A 27912-nucleotide genomic window follows, 5' to 3' on the forward strand; every position below is an offset into this window, starting at 1 on the left:
AAACCAGTGGAAAGAATGGAGGCCAGCAACAAGTTAACGAAAAAAAATATGTCAACATTTATTACAGTATAAACAGGTGTGGTGTGGTTTGAGTATACTGTACAGTACAATACAATACATTGGGCAAATGGTGTTTCCTTCAACGTGTCCTCCTTCCCTCGCCCATGCAGTTTGTGTTAAAACAACACAAATCAGCCATTCCATACAAAACGACCGTCCAATACAACATGAATCAAAGGCGCATTGCCCCCCTCCCCACCAGAAAAAAAAATCCCTGAAAATTCTCTCATTGAGGTAACTTTTTTTTTTTCCATTTACTTTTCACTTTATATCATTATATCTTTTTATCCCTCCCCCTGAGCACAATGACACCCAAATGTGGCTACAAGTTAAGGACACAGAAATATCCGCTCCTGTGATGTGGGAACGTCTTTGTTTCGTTTTGGGGTTGTTTTTTTTTTGTCCCCCCCATCGTAATGATAAAAGACAGGAAAAGCAGCTTGGAAACACAAGTTTTACAAAATGAAAAAAAAATAAAAATAAAAAAAGAAAGCTACTGAAACAAGAGTCCAACACTGTTAAAGTGTTTTTTGGGGTAGAAGAGGGTGGGGGATACATTTGCATATAACATGTTCTATAAATATATATATATACCAACATTAAAAGGCCACAGGAACAGCATAGAGCACATTAAAACCAAAAATGTAAATGTAGCTTGACAGACATTTGATTAAATTTGATTGATTGATGGTAGGATTAACAATCAATTAATTGTAAAACTGAATTATTGTATAAAATGTATGATTATGTCTATGTTTTTTGTGTTTCCACTGTAGTGGAGAGAAAGTTGCCAAAGCCAAGGTTAGGTGACAAGAAAATTATCAGCGTTTAATGCATAAGATAATTGAAATGAAATTGAATTATACCCGAGAAACAGTGCGAAGTGACACGAAAATTTGGTTTTGACAAGACTATGGAGAGAGAGAGATGGGGAAAAAAAAGTAGAGTTAGGGCAAGTGTGTCAAGATGGCACTCATAATTCCATCAATATAGTACAAAAAAACGTGAGGTCTTGTTTCTACAAAAAAAAAAGACTCCTGATGTATTGCAGAGTAATAAAGAGAACAATGTGTGACCTGTGGCAGTTAAAAGAAAAAAAAAACTTTCCACACAGATTTTTTTTTTTTTTTAACACAGCGGTTTTGTAAAAATTGAGATACAAAGAGTTTTCAACAGTCAGTGTTAGAAAATACTTGTAAGGCCAACCGAGACCAACCCTGCTCACAGCCGAGCACTATAAACAAATTATCCGGTTTCCGATCGCAAACACTGCACCTCACACAAGAAACTCGCAACAAAATTGCCGTTGTCATCTTAGTTAACCGTTGGAGTGGAATCGAATCAGATTTTGCAGAGCAAAAGCAACATTTGTTCAACTCATCAGATTAGTTTGGTTACATTTGTGTCAAGTAGCTAATTTGCCAATGCCACAAGAAATATAGAAAATATAGATCCAAAGTCTGGGTAAAGTCATAAGTTAACCAGTGGAATAAATGGTATGATGTTCTTTTTTCTGCATTTGCTAAAAATCTACGAAGTTAGCATGACATAGCTAAACTGGCTAGCACCCCAAAACAAACATCTTTCCTTGTGCTACATCAATAAGACTAAAATGTAAATATGTATATATATATTGAAAGCTATTTTTTACCATTTATGATCAATCGACACATTGGCTTTTGGAGGCTTAATTTCATGAAGCAAAACAACATTAATTTCCTGATGCTAACTCAGTTGTAAAGTCTGAAGTTTAACTACTGTAATAAGTTGTTGTTTTTTCAGCATTTATGTTCAAATCACGACAAAATTTATCCCAGTTGTGGCAGCTCGTGATGTACATACATCCATTCTTTATCCGAGTCGCTTATCCTCACAAGGGTGGCGGGAGTGCTGGAGCCGATCCCAGTTATCTACGGGCAGGAGCCGGGGTACACCCTGAACGGGTCACCAGCCAATTGCAGGGCACAGAGACAAACAAGCATTTGCACTCACAATTACACCTACGGGCAATTTAGGCATCGCTAAACACGCCAAGATGAAGCCAATCGTGTAACATGGACGGTCAACATTAATGAATGAATATGGAAAAATACACAAGTTCTTGCGTGAGGTTCAGCACACGTTCAGACGAAAGCTAGACGCTTTTGCTCCCTTTAGTGAAAAGAAAAAGGGGCATCCATCCCAAATTTCAACTCATCCTTTTAAAAAATTGTCCATTTAATAAACTAACAAGAAGTCCTCATTCCTTTTTTTTTTTTTTTTTTTCAAGCCACATCCAACAAGAGGCTGAGTCATACAGTACCGCAGCATGCTCAGGTATACAAAACAGTATACATCTGTTTACTATTCACGCTATATCCAAATTAGGTTGAATACTTCTCTCGTACAATATATACTCAAGGCTTACGGGTGATTCAAAGTTGTTGTTGTTGTTTTTTCATAAAACCAGTGGGCCTGTTCCATGCCCAAGTCCAGGTTTAATGTAAGTGCAGTTTCCATCTATACACTAAGAGCCGTAACGCAGGCTTTTGACACGGAACGCGCGTTCAACTGTGCTCGCTTTTACACAGCATACAGAAAAAGGATGACATCAGTGCGGCGTTACGTATAAAAATACTTAAGACGGACAAATGGCTTTTAACACAACAGGACGTTGGGGGAGCGAGCGCCGGGTGTTTAAAGCACACTCACCCGTCCCAGCATTATGGCCTTCACTGGCCCAACTCCGTTATGAGTTCTATACTACGAAGGGGGACTCGTGTTACAGCTCTGATACAACCTCCAAGGGTCTACGACTATATTGTGTGTGTGGAACCGGACCAGACGAAAGACCCGGCTTTAACATACCGTCTAAAAACGGGTTTGTACATAGATACACAGAACGGAGGCACTTCTTTGCCAAAGGTTGCCAAGATAAAGCTAAGTGCTTCCTCCCCTCTCTGACTCCGAAGTAGAAAAAGTCAGGGCGGTCGGGAAAAACCAGTTTGGCAAAGCCTCGCTACGGCGCAGTGACACAAAGCAGGAAGTTGTGAAACAAACAACCGGTACTTCTGGTAGGGACGGCGTGGGGAAGGACGTACGTAGCTAAGTGTGAAATCGGAGTTGGTCAAAAGTCAAAGATAAGCCTAAGCTTTGGTCCTTTTTTGCGGACCACCTCAGGACCGGCCGGCCTCTCGTCCCCGCACTTGTTTCTCTTGAGGAGGCTGCCGTGTCAGTGCCAGCGAGCCATTGGCTACACAACTGTGCAAACTGCATTAGATCATCAAAGATGACTTCCCCGCTTTCCCCCTTTTCTTTAGTCTTACAATCTCGCTGTTTTTGGACAAAGATACCATAATTATTAGTATGCCTGTATATATATATATATAATATATATATATTTATATCGATACATGATATATATTTGTGCATACAAGCGCGCAAAAAAAAACATACAAAAAAATGCATATAGACATTTCTTCCTGTTATACAAACAGCACATACAGTACAAATACTTGTGTGTGTTAATTCCTTGGTTTTTAAAAACTCTACATTTCGATGAGAGATTTTTCCGAAGACCCAACATTCTCCGCTTGGGAGGAGTGCGGCACATTTGTGTGCCCCCCCCCCCCCCTCCCGAACAGTTTTATACGAAGAAGTCTCCTTGGCTTGATGAAAGCTCTGCTTCGCTTTCTTAAAAACTTCCCGCTTCCGACGCATCGTCTACGAACTCAACGTTCGAGCGCTCCGGGCTTCCTGGAGCTAAAACATTCATTAAAGCGGCTGCGAGCGCCTCCAGCGCAGCCACGTGGTTACCGCGGTAACAGGATCACCTCAACCACCCCCCCCCAAAAAAAATACGGGGCGGCCCTTCTGCGCAGCTCTCACGTGGACTCCAACGTGTCCAGCTGGAACACGTTGTGGTTGGTGGGCGTGGTGAAGAAGAGCTGCTCGTTGGTGGGAGACGCGGCGTGGTTGTCGCACGGGCTGTTCAGGCCCAGCGTCCGCTCAAAGTCCAGCAGCTGGCCCATGAAGTTGAAATTGGGCGAAATATTGGACTTCTTGCGCTTGACGAAGTCGTATGCGTCGTTGAGCGACAGGTTGAGCTTCTGCATCAGGTAGGCCACCGTCACGGTCACCGAGCGGCTGATGCCGGCCAGGCAGTGCACCAGGATGCCGCACTTTTTGGAGCGCGCCTCATCTGAAATGGATAAAAAGCGAGATGATGGTGATCACGGGGATGGATTAAAAAAAAAAAATACACAAAAAAGACTTTATTCGCTCCAGAACTGCGAATGTACCTGTACATGCAACAAAGACGCTTCATAATTTCCACTAAAAACACCTCCGAGATGCATCATATAGACATACTTCCTTGACACCAATTACTACTTTCCTAAGGCTTATAGCCATCTTAAAGGAGCATGAAAAATCCCCCCCCCAGCAAATAGCTACAGGGGCAGATACAGTGGAATCTGTTTCCGCGTACCATCATTTTTGACAAAACTTTGTACTTCTCGTACAGTCAATCGGTTTTCGTACAAAAAAACGTGTTGCTCATCTATTTACTCCACTGAAATCGATGCACAGCACTCCAGAAGTCATGTAGAAAAAATTCAAAATTTAAATAGGGTTCAGCACGCAGGAAGCCATACTTCACAATGAAAGCTTTTAATAATGGACCAAGGCAACAATCAGCTCCACATCACTTATGTAACATTGGCATAAAAAGTCCTGTGAAGTCAGGCCTTCAAAATAAAAAGATGAACTCAAACACTTTCACCACAATTTAGTTGGGCCCACAGTGGTTTGTTCAGCAGTTTCACTCAAACAAGCAGAAAATTACAAGTGTGACTGTTAAATAAATCATAGAGCCAAACAAATTGTGATGACACTGTTGTTATACAGTCGTGCTGTTATTTTGAAGGCCTGGCTTTTAACAGGATGTGTTAAGGGTAGTTTTTGAGAGAGGATAGTTTTTGCCATGAGTTTTGAATATAAGTTGTATTGCACAATGCTGAGACAGCAGTGTATAGTTGAACATCTGATTTGTGGCTATATCACACTTTCCCGGGTTGTGCGCTCACGGCACGGCTGGATATATTCCAGGTAATCTGTTATGGCTCATATGTGCTATTCCTGTGTGCTTTTTTTGTGTAAAAGAGGCCACTCCATAGGCGACTTGTTGCCGTCTGTCAAAGCAGACTTCACTGCCGACTTTTAATGGAGCATATGTGCCCCGGGATTGGCGAGCGATCATTCCAGGGTGTAAGATGTTCCCGATAAGGACAAGAGGTAAAGAAGATGGAGGAATAGATTATTGGAAAAGCCTTCCCCATCTGCAGTTGAGTTTAAAAATTAAAAAAAAAAAAAAAACACTATTTGCAGGGATATGGCGCTTCAAGTCCAAACATGAACTATATGTTGAGGTTACATTATTAATAAGCTGCATCTGTTTGCCCCTCCGAGACCTTGTTGCGTCGCTCAGCCCATTAGGCGAGCTTCTCTTATTGCTGCCTCCAGACGCCTTCTGTGGACACCAAATTCAATTTGTGCATGATCACTTTAAGGGGGTAAAAAAAAAAAAGGGGGGTACTGGAAATGGTCACGTGGTGAGCTAAAAGCATCTACAGCGGTCCAATAAGACGATGTCATCATTGACTTCGACTTCACTTCACGGACCGTTTTACAGCTGAAAGCTTTGAGAAGAATGCATTGAGAGCGCCAACCGTAGTTATTAGCACCAGGTTCTGGCATATGTCAACATTCTCCTTCTGACAATGCATAAATACATGAAAAAAAAAACAATTGCTGGAAGCAAAAAAAAAAAAAGGTTTTCAGCCATTCTCACTGACTCAAGTGAGTGAACTCTCATTGTTTTATGATTGAAGTCAAGTGATGAACGCGGCAAGCTAATGCGGAATCACTGACACGGATTACACAGGAAAAAAACAAACGATCAATCAATTAATAGCGAAGCATTGACTCTTGATTAATCATGTTTTGAAGTCATGTTCTGCAAAATGGAGCGCGCTACAGCTGCGGAAAGCCACAGGAGTAAAATCAGGAGTTCATTTCCCATCGGATTGTTTGACATTTGTGGCTTAGAAGTGTTTTTTGTACAAATATTTGCTTTACAGGCGGCACGGCGGTTCAGCTGGTAAAGCGTTGGCCTCACAGTTCTTAGGACCCGGGTTGAACCCCAGACCCGCCTGTGTGGAGTTTGCCTGCGTGGGATTTCCTCCCACATCCCAAAAACATGCAACATTAATTGGACACTCTAAATTGCCCCTAGGTGTGATTGTGAGTGCGCCTGTTTGTCTCGATGCGTCCTGCGATTGGCTGGTGACCAGTCCAGGGTGTACCCCGCCTCCTGCCCCTCGACAGCTGAGATAGGCTCCAGCACTCTCGCGACCCTCGTGAGGATAAGTGGCAAAGAAAATGGATGGATGGATATTTACTTTATATCTCAAAGTCGTAATTTGCAACTTTCTGTGACAAAGTTGACGGTCATGTGTATAGAAAGGAGAGCCACACTCACCAATGAACGAAATGGCCTCTGGGAAAAACTGCGAGAGATTCTGGCTCCAGTGATCTGAAATGGGGATCTGTTTGTACTTGAAGTCCCCCTCGTGTTCGAACATGTTGGGCAGGTTGGGCGTCACGTTGAGGATGTACTTAATGTTGTATTTGCTGAGCACGTCCAGGTTGGCCGAATCCTTGGCGCAGCCCAGATACAAATATGGCAGGATCTGGACGGGGAACGCCGGCTGGTTGCTGGGCAGCGGGCTACCTTCAGACTCCGTGGCGCTGCCCGGCTCGCGGTCTGACTCGCCATCCGAGCAGTCAGAGCTGATGCGGAGACCTCCCAGACCGAGGACAGAGGACGGCGGGGAGCTGCTGGGACACGAGCAGTCCAAATTGGTCTCGCAATGTTCTGGGAACTCGGACTGGAACTTATTGAAACCTCCTGTGGACAAAAAAAAAAAAAAGAACAAAATGAGCTTTTAGAAAGAAAGAAATACAGTGTTCCCCTGTTATTCGCAGGGGTTACGTTCCTTACAACCCACGAAAAACAAAAATCCACGAATAACGGATGCAGTATTAGTTCGATCCCGGTCCCGCCTGTGTGGAGTTTACATGTTCTCCTCGTGCCTGCGTGGGTTTTCTCCGGGCACTCTGGTTTCCTCCCACATCCCATAAACATGCAACATTAAGTGGACAGTCTAAATTGCCCCTCCTCCTGCCCGTTGACAGCTGGGATAGGCTCCAGTACCCCCCACGATCCTCTTGAGGATAAGTGGCAAAAGAAAATGCAACCATAAGAAGCACTTAAGTCTTAAATTTTCTCCAAACAGGTCAGCATACCTTATATACACAATTGTTGTGTGACTTGTCCAATGAAGTCCACTTGAACACACTGGTTACATTGTTAGCATGTATGCTACCACATATTTAGTGTGCGCGTAAGCTACCATATGATGGTGCTCACAAGGCAGAGAATAATACAAATTGCTTTTTACATCTGAAAGGAAAAGAAGCTTATATTGCCTGTGTAGGCAGGTCATTACTGACAACTGTCACATCGAAACCAAAATCATCACACCAAAGCAAACAGAAGAGCGCAATGAGCAAATAATAAACCAAAAGAATGACAAGAAATAATTGACACAAAACATGCACTTTAAACCCCATTTACATGCTCCCAGCATGCTTTGCGGCACCCCCGGCATGCTTCGTGGCACTAAGGACGTCCTTAGCGCCGCAACGCATGCTGGGAGGATTAAATAGCGTTTAAAGTGTCAGTTTAGGTGTCAAGTTTTGTGTCAATTATTTCTTGAGTCAGGGACTTTGCTCTTCTTGCGACAGAAAAAAAATGTCTGCCTTAACTCAATGTATTTATGCTTTCCTTAAGCATAACAGAGACAAAAAAAAGAGGATAGTTTGTCGTTAACATTTTGCCGCGGTATTGTTTTCGCCATCTACAACAAGGTACTTGAGGCAGGTATAGTATCGAAGTCTGAATTTGAATTTTTTTCCCCATTTTCTTTCATTTATCTGTTTTTACGATAAAACCAGTGAAGCATACTAAGGGTTACTTAGAGGCCTAAGCTCTGAGATGAGAAAACAGCTGGACAAACGCGCTCCATTGAGAGAAGCCGAGTGGATGCTCGCTTGGCTCAGTGGACTTTTTGTGAATGACACATGCAGCTTGTGGCTCCAGTGGCGCATACACACGCGCACGCTCACACATTCATACATCTGCAAGTCGGCTCGTGTGGCATTATTAATTACACAATTCTTCGACTGAGCTGCCTTTGTTGGGAGGATATTTCATAAGAACATTGTGGAGACTTGTTTCCACACTTCACGCATGAAAAAAAAGAAGCCGGTCTTTATCAAACGAGAACAACATGGCAATGTTAATTTAATGAAAAAACATTTTTAGGCCCGCAATTTTGTTTCGTTTGACGACTAAATCTGCAATACATCTTACTGGCAGTTTTATATCCACCTTATGAAGCAATTATATGTGATATTTCTTTGCTTTAAGAGACATATAAGAGAAATATAAATGACCTACATGGAAATACTACAATTTTGTCAAGAATGGGTTTCAATACTTTAATGGAAAAAACACCAATAAAAATGTCCATTACAAAGTATTTGGAAATTTACATACAGTTTTTTGTTTTTTTTTTGCTTGTGTGTGTGTGTTAAGTTTAACAGACTTTTATACTTGATAAACTGCTTCATATACTTAACCTCATTGTGAAAGAGTACACTGGAGCCTTTTCCCAGTTGACTTAGGGTGAGAGTACATCCTGGACTGGTCAGCAGCCAATTGCAAGACAACATACCAAAAAAACAACAATTCACACACATATTTATACCTACGGGCAATTTAGAGCCTTCAACTAACCTAAGAAGCCTGTTTTTTTAAATGTGGTGAAAAGAAAGTACCACGAGAAAATGCAGAAAAGTACTGGGGAGACCACCGCAAGCTCCACAGAGGAAGCCCGCAGCCCAGATTTGCACCCACAACCCCAGAACTGTGATGGGGATGTGCTCACCACTGGTTCACCTTGCTACCAATAAATTTTGTGTAATTAAAAAGTGCAGACATTAACAGGACGGGCAAATATAAAAAGTATTCTAGATTGAAAAATATGGTAATTTAAAAAAAAAAAACAAGCTTACAGTGACTTATAGAATAACCCTGTTAAAAAAAAATAATCACACAATACAGATAACATACCGAATAATGTATTGTAATAATTGAATGTTAAATAAATAGGACACATTTGGCTTCTGTAAACAGTAACGTGTCGTGGACACACAAAAAAAGGGGAAAAAAATCCCAATTAAAACGAATTTCAATGAGATTTGAAGTTTTGAAAACGCTTGTTGAAATGCATTTGAGGTGGATGACGACAACCAAGCTGTGGCTCCACTTCCAGACTCACCTTCCAGGTAGAAAGCCTTGCAGCCGTCGTCCCGGAGCTTCTGCAGGAGCAGCCCGAGCACGGAGCTCCCCAACCCGGACTCGAGTCGCTCGGGACCGGCCTCGTCGTAAAGCAGCACCACGTCGCTTTTGCAGCGCTTGACGAACTTCTCCTTGTCCTCGTTGTTGGGGATGATGGAGCGGATGGGCAGATTGCCCTTCTTCAGCCTGCGCAGCATGAGGCCCGGGATGACCACGTTGATGGCCGCCTCGACGTGCGACGACTCGTAGAGTTCGTGCGGCCGGCAGTCGAGCAGCAGAAGCGCGGCGGCCCCGGACTCCAGCTCTTCCTGCAGCCACTCGGCGCTCTTACTCATCGTCACGGTCACCATCGCGCAGCCTCTCCGCAGGTGAGGGCTTCTCATCGGGGAAACGGTGTGTGGGAATCCGCTGGTGTGACTTTAGGCTAGGTGGGGGTTGGGTGGGTGGGGGGGGGGGGATGAGGAGAAATCGCGGAGCTAAAGTTCACTTTATCCTCGCGGCGCCACCTCCACTTCCACTCTGCCGACACGCACGGATCCGACATGCCCCTCCGCTCCGGGCAGGCAAGTCAAACACGCGGAGGCTCCTTCCTCCCGCTCCTCCAGCCCAGAGACGTCCATTCGAGCTCCCGAGTCGGGTAGTGGGGGGGGGGGGGGGGGGGTGGAACAAAAGGAGACCCTCCTCAGGATAACGTAAAAAGGAAAAACCCAAAGGCCGTATTAGGGGCTGCTGTCCGGGCCCATAGCGGAGGCTCGCGTCTGCTCACGGTTGCCCCGAAGAGCGGCTCTGATTCTCCGCCAGAGCTCCGAGCGGTTAATGAGGCTGGGAGAGAGCTCCGGGAGAGAGGGCGGGGCGTGCACATTTAAAGGGGCCCAGGCGCCGAGCTCCTCGGCCATTCACGACGAACTTGGCTGGCCCTTGCGAAGGATGATCGTCGACCTGCGTGCAGGACAGGCAGCAATGTTCAGAACGTTTTTCCGAGCGACACAAAGAGAAACGTCGACAAATAAATCCAGGGGTTACAAATCTATTTCAAACTGAGGGCTACATCTTGGTTCCTGATAAACGCAAAGGGTTACTAGTTTCAGACATACTTCTGTAATAACAAACTTAATTACATGTTACTATTAATAATAAACGATGTATCTAAAGACACTAATCATGTTAGTGATTTCTCACAATGATTTGACAAGCTAGAAGACAAAAAAATATCAAAATGAAATACTACAGACTCTGTTTTCCTGATTTAGCGCAAATCCAGCACTGTGTTTAGTGTATGTGAAGAGGCGGACTAGATAGACCCAGTTTTATCCATCCATTTCCTTTGCCGCTTATCCTCACAAGGCTCGCGGTGAGAGCTGGAACCTATCCCAGCTGTCAACGGGCAGGAGACGGGGTACACCCTGAACTCGTTGCCAGCCAATTGCAGGGCACATAAAGATAAACGGCCACAGTCACAATCACACCTGGGGGTTAATTTAGAGTGTCCAATTAATGTTGCATGTTTTTGGAATGTGGGGGGGGGGGAAACCGGAGTGCCCAGAGAACCCCCACACAGGCACAGGGAGAACATGCAAACTCCACACAGGCGGGTCCGGGATTTGAACCCATGTCAGCCTCAGAACTGTGAGGCCAACACTTTACCAGCTGAACCACCGTGCTGCCAGACCCAGTTTTATGGAAGTAAATTAGTGCCACCAGGATATGAATTTGAAATGGCACAGAAAACAGGATCCGAATTTGAAATGTAAACCGATCACATTTTCAATAATTGTATTTCAGTGTAACTTTTCAATGTTAACAATTCAACTGGGTACAATTCGCTGTCTAAAATTCCCCCTCTGTGCCACCCGGCAGGGTTACTTCAGGTTAGAAGCAAACAGCCAGCAAATCCACTTTCTTCGTCACGTGACGTCACATACTAAGAAAGTGTAACTGCAATTGTCATCTACTTTCTGTGCAAATAAAAAACAATTTGTCCCCCCCCCCCTCATTATTGCTTGTTTCAAGTTATTCTGCACTTTTGTTAATAAAAAAAAAGTTTACAAGGCTGGTGGCCGAGTTGCTCCAGATACGGCAATGCACTTCCAGCCTAGCATACTCTACTAGGATAAAGCATACATTTTAAGCAAAAAATCTATTTCTTAAATGATTCAATTATATAAAAGTATTTAAACTATACATGTATTTCTACTATGCAGTTTATTATCAGGAAAAGCTAAAAAAAAATCGCTTTAAAAAACTATTTTTTTTAGGCTTGTAACGCATTATTTCATTTTCCATTCATTGTAATGGGAAAACGTGCTTTGGTTTTTGAACATTTTGGTTTTCAACCAGCCTTCTGGAACGGATTGTGGTCGAGAACCAAGGCACCACTGTATTGAAAATATGATCACTTTGCATTTCAAATTCCAATCCTGTTTTCTGTGGGATTTCAAATTCAAATCCTGGAGGCACTAAGTTACTTCCATCCAGTTTTGGTAACTTGGTGCTCCGGCGTACGGCCTACGCAGTGGGGAAGGGGGCGGGGGGTTGGGCGGGGGGGTGCAAAGCTCCGTACATCACTGGAGCATTTTCACTGCTCTCGGCCGATGTGACATCCACTATTTTTCTATTTTTGAATGATCACTTTTATAACATTCCCAGGAATTCCCAATGTCCCGTCACTGGTAAGCTAGTTTTAGTTAGAGCTTTGTTGGTGACCCCTAAGCTAACCAGAATCATATTTAAAGAAAACACAATCTCCATTGGTGTCATCTGTGATGAAGCAAAAAGTTATGAGTCTGATGGTGGCATTGAATAAAATACAACTTTTTATATTCCAAAATAGTGTATCTTTTACTAACACATAAATTCACTATAGTTTTAAAGAAAGAAATTTGTGTGTTTGTACGTTAAAAAGTGTAATATAAAAAGTGTACATTTTCATTGTGACCTTGTAACAATTTCACTTGTTCCTCATAATTTTTTCATGCTGGCAGTGTTTCATTCTTAGAACATCGCGCCGTGGGCCAATAAAAAATGTGCAGTGGGCCGCAAACGGCACGGTTTTAGATACCCCTCCCCTGTAGCTGAAATATAAACAGATATGATTGAAGTTCACTAATTAAATCAGACGATAACTGGAATTTGTTGAACCATACTATAAATTTGCATATTCCTGTAATCTAGTTTCTACACGAGAACATGCTTGAATACATCTTTTTTGTTACCAATTGCTCTGCATTCCTTTCTTGAATAAGTATACATTTGTACCCCCTGTACATACGGTATATGATATATATGAAACTGTATGAAATAATCAAAAAAATTGTAAAATAGCAGTAGTGAATAAAGGTAATAATGCTCAATGTAGGCCAACGACGTTTTCTTTTCTTACCCACCTGCTGGTGTTTTATCAATAGCAGCAGCTGCGGCCTCACTCACAGCTTGAAACTCAGAAAACGACAATGTTCTTATGATCCGCTAAGGTCAGAGGAGCTATTTATAGTTCTTTGATTCCACAAAATATTAAGGGATCAAAGGTGAGATCATGGCGAGAAAAGTGATGCGGAAATGATGTGCGGCGACTCAAAGCACTTTCACAAAAAGACTCCAATGAGACTGATTTGTCTTCTCACGTCCGATTGGTTCTGCTGCATTATTTGCAAATTTCATTTTGCTCTTTTATCTGACGTTTCCTCACCTTGCAATACAACGAAATTCCACAAAATTGTAGTACCAGTACTGTAATCTAGGATTTTGCCTCATAACACAGAACCCAACGAAGGCGGACATCCCAGATTCAGATCATTTTAACGTTATAATAAAAAAAAAAAACAACAATTTCTCAAGATCTGATCATGTTCACTATTACAGGATGACTTTGTCCCCCCCAATTCTGTAAAATACGCAGAATATTTTTTTACAGGCATAAACCTATTTCCCAATGCTTGCAATTTCTGTTGTGTATGAAAAGGACCAACATAGAACAAAAGCGGACCCTGTAATTTTTCACCTATCTGCAGCATCTTTATTACAGTGGTGCCTTGAGATACGAGTTTAAACAACAAATTGTACGGCAAGGCTATTTGGCGTTTTAAATACATTTGTACCGTATTTTCCGCACTATAAGGTGCACCTAAAAGCCTTTAATTTTCTCAAAAGCCGACAGTGCGCCTTATAATGCGGTGCGCCTTATATATGGATCAGTATTGAGCTTTTAGTGCAGCTCCATCTAATGGATGCATAACGTAACCCCAGCCTCTACTGTAGCGTCTAGTCTATGCGCCTCATAATCCAGTGCGCCTTATATGTGGAAAAACTTTTAAAATAGGCCATTCATTGGAGGTGCGCCTTATAATGCGGTGCACCTTATAGTACGGAAAATACGGTACTCGTTTTTTTATTTTGGGACAGCAAACTTAAACTGGGGCTGGCAATAAAGAGCTCCATGCCTCTTTTTCAAAGAATTGTTCACTACCAATCTGCTGCTTGGGTTGAGTTAACGAAGAATATTTTTTTTTTTTACCTGATGAGCTCCTCGGTTGGGAATCGCTAATCAGATTGCGGGACGCAGCTCTGCTTCGTAAAAGAGGCGCCGTCCTCGAATACGGCTAAGAGTCACGGTCCACCGACGCTACGGGCCAGAGACGATCTGTCATTATACACTTCGCAAGCAAAGGGTCAAACAGTGCAAGTGAGCATCGTGTCCAACTGGAGGCCGCGGCAGCCGCTCTGCATGTCTGTGGCTCGGGAATGCGGTCTAAAGACTGGACGCGGTTATTGCTGGTCTACGGGCGGCAGTTAGCACGACCGCGTCGCTGCACAACAACTGCTGCGGCCGCACCACCGCCGCCCGGCAACTTTAACTTTAGCCCGGCGCGCGTCATCAAAGGCGGGAGGATGCTTGGAATACAACGTACGTACGGCGGACGGTGCGTCAACTCAGCGGCTGGTTAAAAACAAAACGGTGGCGGCTTGTCTCGTCATAACAGTGAGCTTTCGGCTGCGTTAGAAGACTTTGAGTCAAGTTAAAAATGAAAGTCACCGTCTGAGGCAGCCGAACCAGCGAGCATATGCCGACGTAATTCTCCGCTGGTTTCTGTACAGTTAATAAAGGTGTTATAATGGCCACAGGTTGACCCTTTTAGTAGGGATGAGCACACCTGTCATGATGGGATAGATATTACTTACTGCTTATATACTGAGTGACCATAAGTATTGTTTTCTTTTGCTGCCGAAGTCTCAAATGCAGGTACGGCGCGTTTTGAGGTTTTGCCAGCGTCTGTGCATTACACTCATCCACTGGAACACAGAAACCAGCACGGACAACACTTTATCGTCCATAAAATCCCAAATTTTGGGATGATCGTTAAGCCTTTTCTCTATAATGAAGGTGTATCGAGGCGTAGCCAAAAGGTCTCGATTTCACCGTGACTTGGCGCAATCGGTGGAGTGTTGCCTCGCCATCAGGTCGCCAACTAGTCTCCTGCCCAGTGAGATTGGGGTCTTGGGTAGCAGCCAGGGATTTAGCTTAGCGCTCAGAAAACTTGACTTCCAATAACTGACCCCTGGTGACACCAATTTGAAAGCAGCACAATGCATTCAAAATAGCGTGACATTCAGCAGTGAATAAAACTGGCTATTTCTTTTTTCCTTGTGAGATTAGTTGAGTCTTGAGACTCAAGAGGTCCGTGATGCATTTTCCTGATGTAAAGCTTACTTAAAAACTAAACTGTTTTCCTCTCTGAGTCATACACAAATTATTTAACAGTGTGCTCATTTTTCTTGAAATGTTCAAAGTTTTCATTCCATTCACGTGCACTGGCGTATTACAGAGGGGTACACAATTTGAGGAAATACGATACTTCCATTGCAAAATTGGTTGTTTTTTTTTTTTTTTTTTTCTCTTCACCTTAATTTTCAGGCATCTAATACAGTGATTTCCAACTTTTATAGAGCCAAGGCACATCTTTTCCAATTGAAAAATCCCACGGCACACCAACAAAAGTAAATGTCACCAAAAATTGATCGATTAATTACTGTATGTACTTCCTGCCATCTAATAGAAGAGGATTTTTTTTGTTCTGTCTGTCGTTGTGCCTCACTGGCATAAGTAGATGAATAAGATAAATTATTTATTGGAATAAATGTTTTTTTTTTAGCAATTACATAAAATTGGATAACTTCCCACGGCACACCTTAGGAGCACTCACGGCACACTAATGTACCCTGGCACACTGTTTGGGAATCACTGATCTAATATTGTTTAGGTGCCGCTGTTTTGATTAGCAACAGACTTCAAACAAGCTCAGCACTTACCTCTTTAATGACAGCATGCACACAAATGTTGAGTATGAAGTAAAATAATTCAAGCTAGCTGTTTTATTGCTGACTCGGTAAAAGGAGGCATCAATTTGAAAAAGGCTTTATTTACTTTATTTTTCAAGTGGATCATACACACTGTCCATTAGAACAGTTTTATTGAGCCAAGGCATATTTTTTACATCTCACAGCACCCTACCAAATAAAATCATTAATTAGGTTAGATTAATTATACCTTCTGATATCTAGCATTTAATTGTGCTGCCGGTCACATATACAGTAGATGAACTAAGATAAATAAATATCATTTTTGAAACATTGAAGCGAAACTGCAGCACACCACTGAGGTCAGTTTTGTTGGTACGTGGAATTATTTGGATGTATGGCATCTACTGTATACGATTGGCGGCCACTATTTCAGCCGTTTCATGACTGACAATATTGTTTTTGTTTTGGCTGCCATTTTCTATACCTCACTCTTTTCATATTTTCCCCAGATGGATTTGAGGCACGCCAGTCCACAACCACTGACATGGCATATCCCGGATTGATGTGATGGACAGGGCGTTATTTTTGTTGATGCAGTTACGCAGCAACAAAGTCCTTCATTGGAAGGGCGGCGTTTCGGGACACATTTATTTTTTGTTTGTTTGTTTTTTTTTAAATTAGCAACTCAAGTGCTAAGCTAACTACAGCAGAGAAGTGATTTTAGGCGACCTCATGTTTCTAAATGGGGTCAGTGTCATTGGGTCGTCACTAGGCTCCACCGAGAGTGACCTCATAGGACATCAGCAGGTTGTGACAGAGGATGAGGGGGATGAGGTGGGGGGGGGGTGGAAAGAGGAGCGTTTGATTTCCTCACAGCTGCACAGAGCAGGGGTGGGGTAGGGGGGATGTACCAGCTGCAGACAATGCTTCTCTTGACTCACTAGTGAACACACACACTACACACATACACAGGCGCAAGTACACAGACAAGACAGAGGAAAAACTTCAGGGCTCTCATGTCCCCCCACCCTCACACACAACAAGTTCTGTTAGCGTTTGTCTACAAACCACTGGGAACATTTTGAACTTTACCCACGACCACGCTCTCCCACAGCATGTGTGTGTTCTGTATGGATTGTCCCAGCAACGCCAATAGGCTGTGGGATGGTGACCATCCGGTGGAGCACGAATCCTCAAGAATTGAGGATTTTGTGCAAAAACTGTGACTGTCAAACAAAATTCAGCTTTTATTTAAGCGATTTTCACCAGCTCATCAGGGTAACCGAATACGTTCATAGCGGCAGTCATACAAAGATTGCTGCAACTTCTTCCACACATACAGGGATGAGAGTGACCAATTTGGAAAAAAAACACTGAAAATGTCTGCCTTCGGCAATGCGTGCATGGGGAGGATTTCAAAGGGGGGTGCGCCCCACCTTTGGGCACAAAATTTTTGTATAAAACACAGTTAAATGTTGACTTCTGGTTACTTCTACTAGTGTTAATACAGGGCAATCATAACACTTTCAAAACTTAAAATATGAATCCCAACAACCGAAATAATTCAGCCAAACGTCAGACATCAAAATGTAAACCGAGTGAAATTTACATCAAATAGGCTACTACACTTGCAAGTTATACTTCAGAAACAAGTACCCAAGTAATATATATCCATCCATCTGTTTTCTTTTGCCGCTTATCCTCAAGAGGGTCGCGGGGAGTGCTGGAGCTTATGCCAGCTGTCAACTGGCAGGAGGCAGGGTACACCCTGAATTGGTTGCTAGCCAATCGCAGGGCACAGCGAGACAAACAATTGCACTCACAATCACACCAAGGGACAATTTAGAGTGTCCAACTAATGTTGCATGTTTTTGGGATGTGGGAGGAAACCGGAGTGCCCGGAGAAAACCCACGCAGGCACGGTGTGAACATGCAAACTCCACACAGGCAAGTCTGGGATTGAACCTGAGACCTCAGAACTGTGAGGCCGATGCTTTCCATCTGAGCCACCGTGCTGCTAATAAAATACATATGAGAGTGAGAGAGATCATGAAATAGAAAAGTGAGCCATAAAATGCATGATCTACAGGGCCAGTGCTACAGTATTAACGGTTGTCAATTATATAATATTTGAGAAATTTACGTCCAACTTACCTTTGTGTTTCCTGGTTTGGATATGCTCCTGGATATTTTTTGCTCCTCGGGTTCCAAAATTGATCATATCGGAACACAGAGTGCAAAGCACTTTGCCGGGAACGTCCACTTTTTGCATGTGTTTGGTTTGACACATTGATACAGTTTTCGTTCCCATCTGCACGGTTACACTTTTTTCAAGCCATTCCCATCTGAAACTTTTTTGCCCCGTGGCTTTTATCAATTTCCCTGGCACGATCTTCATCTTTTCGCTCCAACACTTTCGCAACACCGGCAAACGTGCAGACCGCTCGATACCATATGCGTACATGTGTCTATAAGTTACAACTATGTTGTAGTAAACCCAATGCATCTTTATGAAATAACAGAGTGAAAATACCGATGAAATATCGCCAAAATGCTGCCGGAAATCGGAATGTTGTCGTTATTATAAACACCAAATTGAATGCAAACAGATAGCAATGCCGTAAACCGATAGCAATGGCGTTTTCCCATATTACAGCTATGATTAATTTCACAACGAGCGTTGTCGATAGACGCTGGCGGCCAGTCTTGATCACAGCCTCGCCCCGAGGCAAAAGTCGTACTCCCCTCCCCCAAAATTTTCTCAACGTTTCACAAAAATGACACAAAAAAAACCTCTGAATTCCGCAAATCCGCGGCAAATTGTCATCCCTGCACGTAGATATGTCTCCATACCAGATTATTGCGCGACTTTTAAATGGCATGAGAGGAGCCGCTGCGATTGGGCAGGAGTGAAGTCGCCTGTGAACATAACAGCAAGTAAACAACGAGTGAACGTCAACTCGAAATTATTGGACACTACATTAGGAAAGGTATATTGGAGGAGTTCTTGGATAAAGACAAGAAAAAGAGAAGGCATAATCAGGCATTGTTGCTGTGGAAATGTTAATTCATGTGACACAGCATCTATTCCGTGGTCCATTCTGACGCTGCCTGAACTTGGATTTGGTCATATTCAAATTCCAAGAGCCAAGTATAAAGTCTGGCTTGCTGGAAAGTGGCAGAAGATATTGTAATAATCTACATTTTCACTCACTCAATACATGGACACAAATGCACACCACCAGCCACAGTCGATCAATATTTTTTTTTTTTTTTTTTTTGAGAAGCTCACTGGTAAAATAATTTCGAGAGTGCGAGTTATGGGCAAAATGCCGCTGAAGTGTTCAGTCTTCAAGAATTAAAATGGGAGAATATTCAAAGCTATGAATTTTTCAGTAACCTCAGGGATCCTCCTCGAGTACGCGTGTGTTTGTTGAAGATGATATGAACACGTGCTTCCAATGTGAATTCTCTCTCGACAGTAATAAAGTCTCTCGACTGACTTCATTACGAGAGATCAAACTAGAAATACAAAAGGGACCAACTCCAGACGCTGGAGGAAGAAGCGCCGTTGAAAACCGCACACACGCACGGACTCGATGATATAAGCACTATCGTGCTGACTGAATGAAAATCTTGGGAATACATTTCAGAGAGTTTTCCTGGTTTTATAGGGGACGTAATGTGGAAAAATGCATTTTAAGATGTGAAATTAAACAACCAGCTAAATAGTTTATCTGCCTAGTTCTCAAAATGTGACTCTGAGCAAGTTGTTGTAATTTTTTACAAAAAGTATGTAGTATGTAGTCGGATAGTATAGTACATAGTAACAAATGTATGACGTAATATTAACAAATGTACATAACAGTGCTTCCACACCTCCAAGCTTCTCCGCCCATGACTTGGCAGCTCAGCTGAGTGAAGACTTCAACTGATGGCCTGAGTAGCATTACTGAAGCACTACCAGAAGCACTATTGTGGAAACAGACAATAGGTAAGCAAAGCTGCAATGTGAGCACGGATTACTTAGCAAATTAGATGAGATTCTGGTAACCAGATGTAAGTATTTGTGTTTGGCGCTGTGGCTGCTGCATGCACCAACTACAGTACATGGATACACACATTGGTAGACAAGTGTAATTTGATGGCAAGGTGACGAAGCGCTGCATCCATGAGTGAAAATGGGTCTTCAAATGTATTTTTTTTATCATTTTACATTCTGGGGTAGGAATCACCAACACATCTCTATGGGAGTGGGAGGTAGTGGGATTTTTTAAAACACTCAAAGGGCTCAATCTCTGCGGAAGTGGGAGGGGCCTAACGTCCAAATCCACTCCCGTGTCAGCCTCTAATGGTCAAACAGTACAGAGGGTGGGGGGTGGGGGTTTCTAGTAGTCATTTTTATGAGACAACCCTAAAACTGAACGTGACAAGTGGATCAGAAGTGTGCTGTAATTTTTTTTTTATCCTTTGGATATTTTGACAAAAGAATGTCAGAGAACACATCAAAATCCTCAGGAACTAAGTTGAAATGCCAAAAAGGCATCATATGTCTCCTTTAAATCAAAATTGCTTTTAACAACAATGTCAGATTGGTCTGGTCAGGAAAAGTGCAACATCTTTATCAATGTACTTTTGAATTTGGATTTCGTAAGACTTCACGGTCCATTCAGGGCCCATTCACACAAATAAAAAGCACGCCCGCTAAAACTACCAATCAGGAAGTGGGCGGAAACCCTTCAATCTTCATTCATCAACTAACCCAAGACATTATGGACAATTGCATACTTCCAACGTTGCGGTCGAAGCAGTTTGCGGAAGCCACAATTTTCTGTCCGCAGCGCACAAAGCAAGGTGCATAAAAAGCACACTTAAATGAGTATGGAGTGGAAGAAGTCATGATCCCTGACCTCAACACCATCAAACCGCTTCACGGTCAACTATTACGCCATCGAAAACTAACTAAAAATTCAGACTTCAACCCTATACAACACTTTCGGATGAATAGACAGAGCTGCCTGGGACTTATCATCCAACATCAGTGTGTAACTTCAACAATAAAATCCTGGGAAAATGGTCATAAATTCCCCTAAACTCAAACTTAAATGTTATGATGTTATATCTGCAAAGGTTGGACCGATGCCATATTAAACTCGATGGATTAAAAATGGGATACTGTATCACTTAAATTTATGAGTCAAGGTAGGTGAGTACCATAACTTCTGGCCTATAAGCCGCGACTTTTTTCACACGCTTTCAACCCCGCGGTTTATGCGGTGATGCGGCTAATTTGTGAATTTTTTTCTAACGGCCGCAAGGGGGCACTCGAGCGGAAAAGTCTAAGAGTGAGACCGGTGGAATATTTGTGCCGAGGAAGTGACTTTTAACGGTCCAGCCCTGTTAGCGGTGCGCTAGCGTGTTACTGCCGTGTCTCAGTGATTTTTACCAGTATGGTTGTTTAGCATTAGCACTAGCGTTAGTGCTGCGCTAGCGCCGTGTTAGCGTTAAACTCTTTTCTGTGTACCATCCTTCTTTGTAAATATCTTGTGTTTCAATGTGGGCACTTGCAGCTTTTACACGGCTGCGGCCAATGTATGTACCAAATGGTATTTCCCTTACAAATATACTGGTTGAGGCTTATAATCAGGGGTGCTCTGTAGGCCGGCAATTACGGTCAATACTTTAGACAATAGAATGTCAATTTTTTTTTAATTCAACCAATAATCTTTAACCATTTTAAAATCTGTTAAAGAATGAGAAATTGTGGTTATGTATAACGTGGAGGAATATAAGAATAACAGCTTCTTTTTTGTTGTTGTTGCAAGGCTGCCCTGCTCCATATTATGTGAGCGAATGGTTGACCTTTCGTGAGGTGAGCGGATGAGGTGAGGCGTAGGGTGGAGGGAGGGGAGGGAGGGAGGGAGGCAGGTGTTGGCCGACTTATCGGAGGGTTTGTTTTATGGGTTGGGTCGGTTGTCAAGTGGGGTCATCAATTTTCAAAGTCTGCCAGCTCATTTGCACAGCCTGCCGCCTGAAGTGCTTTTAAGCAGCACGACAGGACAAATGAGTGGACCCAAGTGTGTTCAATCACAAACACAGTTGACACAACTGCACTGATAAAATACTGTCAAAAAGGCCTCTTTTTGAGCGATAACAAAAATAGCCCCGGTGATAAGTTCTTGCAAGGTGTTTTTGCCACTTGTTATCCTGCATTTCTTGATGGTGTGACCGTGATTGGCTAGAATTTCAGGGACGCTTAACTTAAGCAGCATGTTACGCTTCTAGCAGCACACCAAATATCAAGTCTGTCAAAAAGGAACATGCGTCAAAACAGTTACATTAAGCTATTATGTTTGATATTGCTTGGAGAAGGATAAATACAGGAGTTGTTTGGGTTTTGTTTAATGGCCAAGATACAAAGTACTGATTAGAGTATTTGACTTACCGTAATTCCCGCCCTACAGAGCGCACCTGGTTACAAGCCTCACCGAGTACATTTGTAAAGGAAATGCCATTTGGTACATACATACGCCGCAGCTGTGTAAAAGCCCCAAGTGCCCACATTGAAACCTGCGCGAGATATTTACAAAGACGGACGGTACACAGAAATAGTTTAACGTACGCGCGGCACTAATGCTAGTGATGATGCTAGCGCCACGCTAATGTTAACACCCAGCTACAAAAATTCTATAGAACATTTCCAAATAACTTCTGAAGAACTATAGAACTTTAGGACCCAAGTCCTATTGAATTTCTATAAAAATTCTATTGTTCTGTAGAAATTCTATAGAAAACCACAGCCAAAGTTCTCTAGAACATGTTGTTCTGTACAAATTCTATAGAATATTTTTAGCAGGGCAGGGCCGGTAAACTTACTTACCGGTAAATATCACTGAGACACACCAGTAACACAGCAGCAACACGCTAGCACAGCGCTAACGCAGCTCTAATAGGCCGGTAAAAGTCACTTCCTCGGCACATATATTCTACCGGTCTCATTCTTACCTTTTCTGCTCAAGTGCCCCCTAGCGGCCGTTAGAAAAAAAAAAATGCACAAATTAGCTCCATCACCGCATAAAGCGTAGGGTTGAAAGCGTGTGGAAAAAAATCGCGGCTTGTAGGCCGGAAATTACGGTAATTTTTTTCATTGTCTTAACTGAGTCTGCCTCACAGTTAGAAGATGCAGATTTGACAAGTGACAACTGTTTTGTTTGTGTGAGTGTTGTTTTGTCGTTTTAGTTTGTCAAGTCACCCTAATTTACTTTATGGTATGGCTCAGTATTGAGTTATTTTAGAATTGACTCTCCTTTTGATGGCATAATCAAATACTAAAGGCCCCGCAGAACTATTACAATAATAATAATAGGATGCATTTTATTCTCTTTTATGAGCAATGGACTTCCCATTTTTTTTACAATTGATAACTTAGGTGAAAAATACTTTTTTTGTTCATTGAAGTTGAGTGAACGAGGTGGACGTGAATGGCTTTGTATTTGCACTGCCTCCAGCCGTTCACTCCAAGAGACCAAATGGAAAAGATGGTTTTGGAGCGCGAGCCCAGGCGTGGGTTGACTGCAGCGCAGCGCCAAAAACCTCAGCAACTGTCGACAAGCGCGGCTCAGTCTCCAGAGCGGAGGAGGGTGCGGTGATTTTACTGAAGTGGTGGAGTGGAGGGCTGGGGGAGGATGGTGGTGGTGGTGGGTGGCGTGGGGGGGGGGGGGGGTTTCAGGAAATGAGGCACTAGGGACTCTGGCCAAATCCAGCTCTCTTCCAAAAGGAGATGACGAGGAAAAAGGTTTCTCCTGCTTTAAAAACATGCAGCGACATCACAACGCCATGTGCACTGCACTATGTAACTTTTAACACTTATTAATATTCTTGGCCACGACTTTTGGCATACATCACCACTTTTATTGAACCGGAACCTTTGTAAATACAGCAGAACCTGTGACGCTGGTTGACTTCTAAATTGTTCTCGTTTAAAAATAAGGTTTACTTCGGACATATTGGTAAAAAAAAAAATTTTAAATGTAAAAAGTATAACTTCTCACTCTTTGAAGACACTACTACTACTTTTGAAGACGTACATTTGAGAGGGGATACAAAGTTGTGTGAAGAGTGATACAGTCACCTAGAAATCTTTTATGGGTATTGCGGAATTTCAAGATTAATAGGGGGCATAAGATGTGGGGGGGGGGGGGGAATCAGAGAAAGAATAAGCTAATCACAGAGTTTAGCATAGAGTTGCTCAACAAGTCTCACGCGATTTTTTTAGGCATCTTTTAGCGGTAGCACTGATTGGAATTAAGTCTCACTACTTGGATATATTTGTCATCATTACAGTGTACGGTCATGCCCAAAAACATTGGCACCCAGTGCCAACATTTGTTACCGTGACTATAAAAAACAACAACGCTTTTTTTCCTACTACATTTGTGTGTTGGTGTGTTTTTAAGGGGCGTAGCCAAATGGGTGACATCAGGAAATTTAGACTCAAACTCAGTTGGCCATTTTCCACATATCTTCCATGCTCCTTGTGAGTGGTTTCATTTTGTCTGTTTGGCTGCTTATCCCTTTTACTAAATACCGTAATTTCCGGCTGATAAACCGCAACTTTTTTCACACGCTTTCAACTCTGCGGCTTAGTCGGTGATGCAGCTAATTTGTGCATTTTTTCTAACGCCCAGAAAGGGCGCTCGAGCGGAAAAGGTAAGAGTGACACCAGTGGAATATATGTGCCAAGGAAGTTTTTTTTTTTTTTTTTTTACCAGCCCTGTTAGCGCTGCGTTAGTGTGAGCGCTTCGCTAGCGTGTTGCTGCTGTGTTCCTGCCATGTCTCAGTAAGTTTTACTGGTATAATTTTTTAACAGTCCCTGTTAGCGTCACGCTAGCATTAGCACCACGCTAGCATGTTGCTGCTGTGTTACTGCAGTGTCTCATTGATTTAGGTATGGTTTTTTTTAACCGGCTCTGTTAGTGGTGTGCTACCGTGTTGCTACTGTGTAGCTCCCTGTTTTTTTTTTCCACCAATGTTTTTTTTTTTTTTAACCAGCCATGTTCGTGCTACCGTGTTGTTGCTAAGCTAAGTTATTAAAACTTTTAAAACTCTGTGTACCGTCTTTGTAAACATCTTGTGTTTCAATGTGGGTTTCAATGTGGGCGCTTGCGGCTTATACCCAGGTGCGGCTTATGTATATACCAAATGGTATTTCCTTTACAAATGTACTGGGTGAGGCTTATGATCAGGTGTGCTTTGTAGGCCAGAAATTACAGTAGTTAAACGTGCATTTTTGATTTTATTTTATTTTTGTTACACTTAACCCTAGCAAGGGTATATCATAAGCTAGCTCGGAAACAAAATGTGTAGATTAAAGTAACAGCTCCTCACCCCCCCCCCCAAAAAAAAAAAAAAACGCAATGGCTCATAATCTGAAAATGTAATTTATAATAATTCATCTTTAATTTTAAAGATGCATGACTATAACATTTAAAATTCTCTCTAAACAAATGTTTCCCTTCTTACTGAAGTGACACGGGGAAAAACAGTTTCAGCATGTGATATATGTGTCCGCATCGTGACTTTCCCCTTTTTCCACACCTGGTCTCTGACTGGTAAAGTGGACATTCACTGAGTGGAGCACAATCAGTGGAAGGCCTGGTGCTAGCAGTTAGCCTGGGGGGGTGAGATTGCCATGCCACATCACTCAGGCCTCTCATCAAGGGGGGGAAAAAAAAAATTACTTCCTGTCTTAAATTATTGTAAGTGCGGTTGGCGCATTCGGTCTGTCGCTTTGTGTGGTGCGAGTGTGCGTTTCTCCTTTCTGCATATTTGCGAGCACATGCAAGCACTTTGAAAAACATTTTGATGTGGCCACCGGCACGCTTCTTTCATCCCAGGTGGAATTTTCTCCCTTTTGCTTAGAGGGAGAACAAACACGTGAGAAAAAGATACAAAGCAACGTGTCAGACATCTGTGGAAAGTCGCCCTGAAGTTGTTAGAATTTGCAAAATCTAAAGTGACATTATTTACAAATTTTGTTAAGTTTCACTTTTTTTGTTGTGGCCTTTTTGTGACACAATACTTAAAAGACTATAGTGTGACCATCTACAGTAACTTCTCATTTTTTGTACTAATCCCCCTTTGAAACTAAATTGATGAATTTTTTTTTTAACTGGCTACTGATTTTAAAACTAGTTATCCATTGACTAATGATATAATAATGAGGCGCTCAGAGATTTACATGTGTTGAGTCATAACGGAGCTCCGATGGAAACAATAACTGACCACAATGAGTTTCACAGCTCTATCCTAGTGGGTCCTTTTGCAGTAGAGCAAAATGAAAACAATGAAATGTCTACTGCAAAAGAGTCACTGCTCACCCTACCCCCCTCCATTGCTACTGGTCTCTCCAATCCTTACAGAGGCGTATACAGTAGAGCAGGGGTGCTCAATGCGTCGATCGCGATCGAGGCAGTTTTGGTCAATAGCGACGGCTTGCCGAGAAAAAAAAAAAAAAAAAACCCTCGCTTAAGAAATCTTATCAAACATGAGTATGGATGCTGCAGTAAAGAAGACAAAAACATATCACTTTCATACGGAATGGGAGGCGGCCAACTTTTTAACAATCTCCTTTTCGAACTGTTTATAGAAAACGCGACACCGACATTCCACCAAAAAGCAAGCCGAGAATGAGAAAAGTGAACCAACTAAAGTCCCAATTGGACACACAGCACTCACTTTTCACACAGTATAGTTCAGGAGAAAAATCCGCCACAGAAACATAGAAGTAGATCTTGGGGTAAAAAAAAGTCTGGGCACCCCTGCAGTAGACACATTACCAAAGACAATTACCCTTTTCCAACTAGCATATGGACAACTACTGAACAATCAAAAGTAGTGTGTGTGTGTGTGTGTGTCGCTTATCAGAAGCTGCCACTGCTTTGCTAACATTTTGGCTTTGACGTGACTGCTTCCCACAGTGCAGTCTGGCTGACACCTGGAAGCGCCAGATCTTCTCCTAGCCTACAGCTGCCACGTTATGGGTGGAGAAACTCGACGTGGGGGGTGGTATTATGTGTCTGGAATCTATTGCTCACATAAACATTTCCTGGATGAGGCCGCCAACACAATATTTGGTTATTACATTTCACACTCGATGGCTGGGGAAGCAGCCCACAACCTGCCCACGCAATTACAAAGTTAATTTTCCGTCATATTAATATTACATATTCAGAAGCAACTTATTTTTACACTTGATGGTCTGACTTTGAAAAGATTTTGTTGATTATTTCCCATGGAAAATCGGTCTGAGCTCGACCTAAGCGGTTCCAAACTGTATCTGCTGTTTGGATGACAACTTGGCACTTGCAGTCACTGCAATTAACGTACAGCGCAGCTCTGTTACAGTGTATTCATTTCATTTTTTTTTTCCCCATCTGACCAAAAAAAAAAAAAAAAAAAAAGGACAAGGAAAACACAGCTGGAATTCCTGTGTTTTGCTCCGAGAGACAAATTATAAGTGGCTACTAGAACTCGTCCATCTAAGAATACACTTGGGCTATTGATGTGCTTGGGGGAGGATGGGGAACAAAAAAAAAAAAAGTATTTTTCTTCCGCAGTCAAAACGACAAACGGCACCTGCTGGGTCAAGGTGACCGAGAGGGGGCTCACGAATTGTTTCTAATGTCCTAAATGATGCCAGTTTAGTGTACAAGACGGGGAGAGAGTACGGAGTCCTGACACACTGAACTAAGGGAAACACTCGCTCACTGACTGACTTGACAACACACACACAAGCGCACACACACGCGAGCAGTGGCGGTAACCACAGCTTACAAGGAAAAACATATCCAGATGTTCTCCTCATAGACTCACCAACCCCCCTCCCACACACACACACACAACTTCTAGGCCACATATGGACCACATATTAGAGACCTACTCTATTTTTTTTCTTCTACTTTTGCAGACATTTGCACACCTACACTTGTCAGGAAAGCACCGACATCCCCACCACCATACCCATCATTAAAATGACTAACCTGTTGAAGACAGAAGATGGCCCTGTTTAAAAAAAAAAAAAAAAGTGTAAG

The 27912-nt window shown here is 42.6% G+C and overlaps 1 protein-coding gene across 3 annotated transcripts; it reads right to left on the reverse strand.

Moving 5' to 3' along the window:
- Positions 1-39: 39 nt before the first annotated feature.
- Positions 40-27883, reverse strand: dusp7 (dual specificity phosphatase 7). Of its 3 annotated transcripts, none has more exons than XM_061833126.1 (4): positions 27862-27883; positions 9507-10465; positions 6581-7009; positions 40-4240 (listed from the first exon to the last, which is right to left on the reverse strand). In XM_061833126.1, the coding sequence occupies exons 2-4, from the start codon at positions 9907-9909 to the stop codon at positions 3924-3926; spliced, it is 1149 nt and encodes a 382-aa protein (XP_061689110.1). In that variant the 5' UTR covers positions 9910-10465; positions 27862-27883; the 3' UTR covers positions 40-3923. The 3 variants fall into 3 exon arrangements, with proteins under 3 accessions (XP_061689110.1, XP_061689111.1, XP_061689112.1); XM_061833127.1 differs by lacking the exon at positions 27862-27883 and adding an exon at positions 12910-12974; XM_061833128.1 differs by lacking the exon at positions 27862-27883 and adding an exon at positions 12906-12968.
- Between the last annotated feature and the right edge of the window lie 29 nt (positions 27884-27912).

The sequence above is a fragment of the Syngnathoides biaculeatus genome, chromosome 10, assembly GCF_019802595.1.
Source record: "Syngnathoides biaculeatus isolate LvHL_M chromosome 10, ASM1980259v1, whole genome shotgun sequence".
In the NCBI taxonomy this organism is placed as follows: domain Eukaryota; kingdom Metazoa; phylum Chordata; class Actinopteri; order Syngnathiformes; family Syngnathidae; genus Syngnathoides; species Syngnathoides biaculeatus.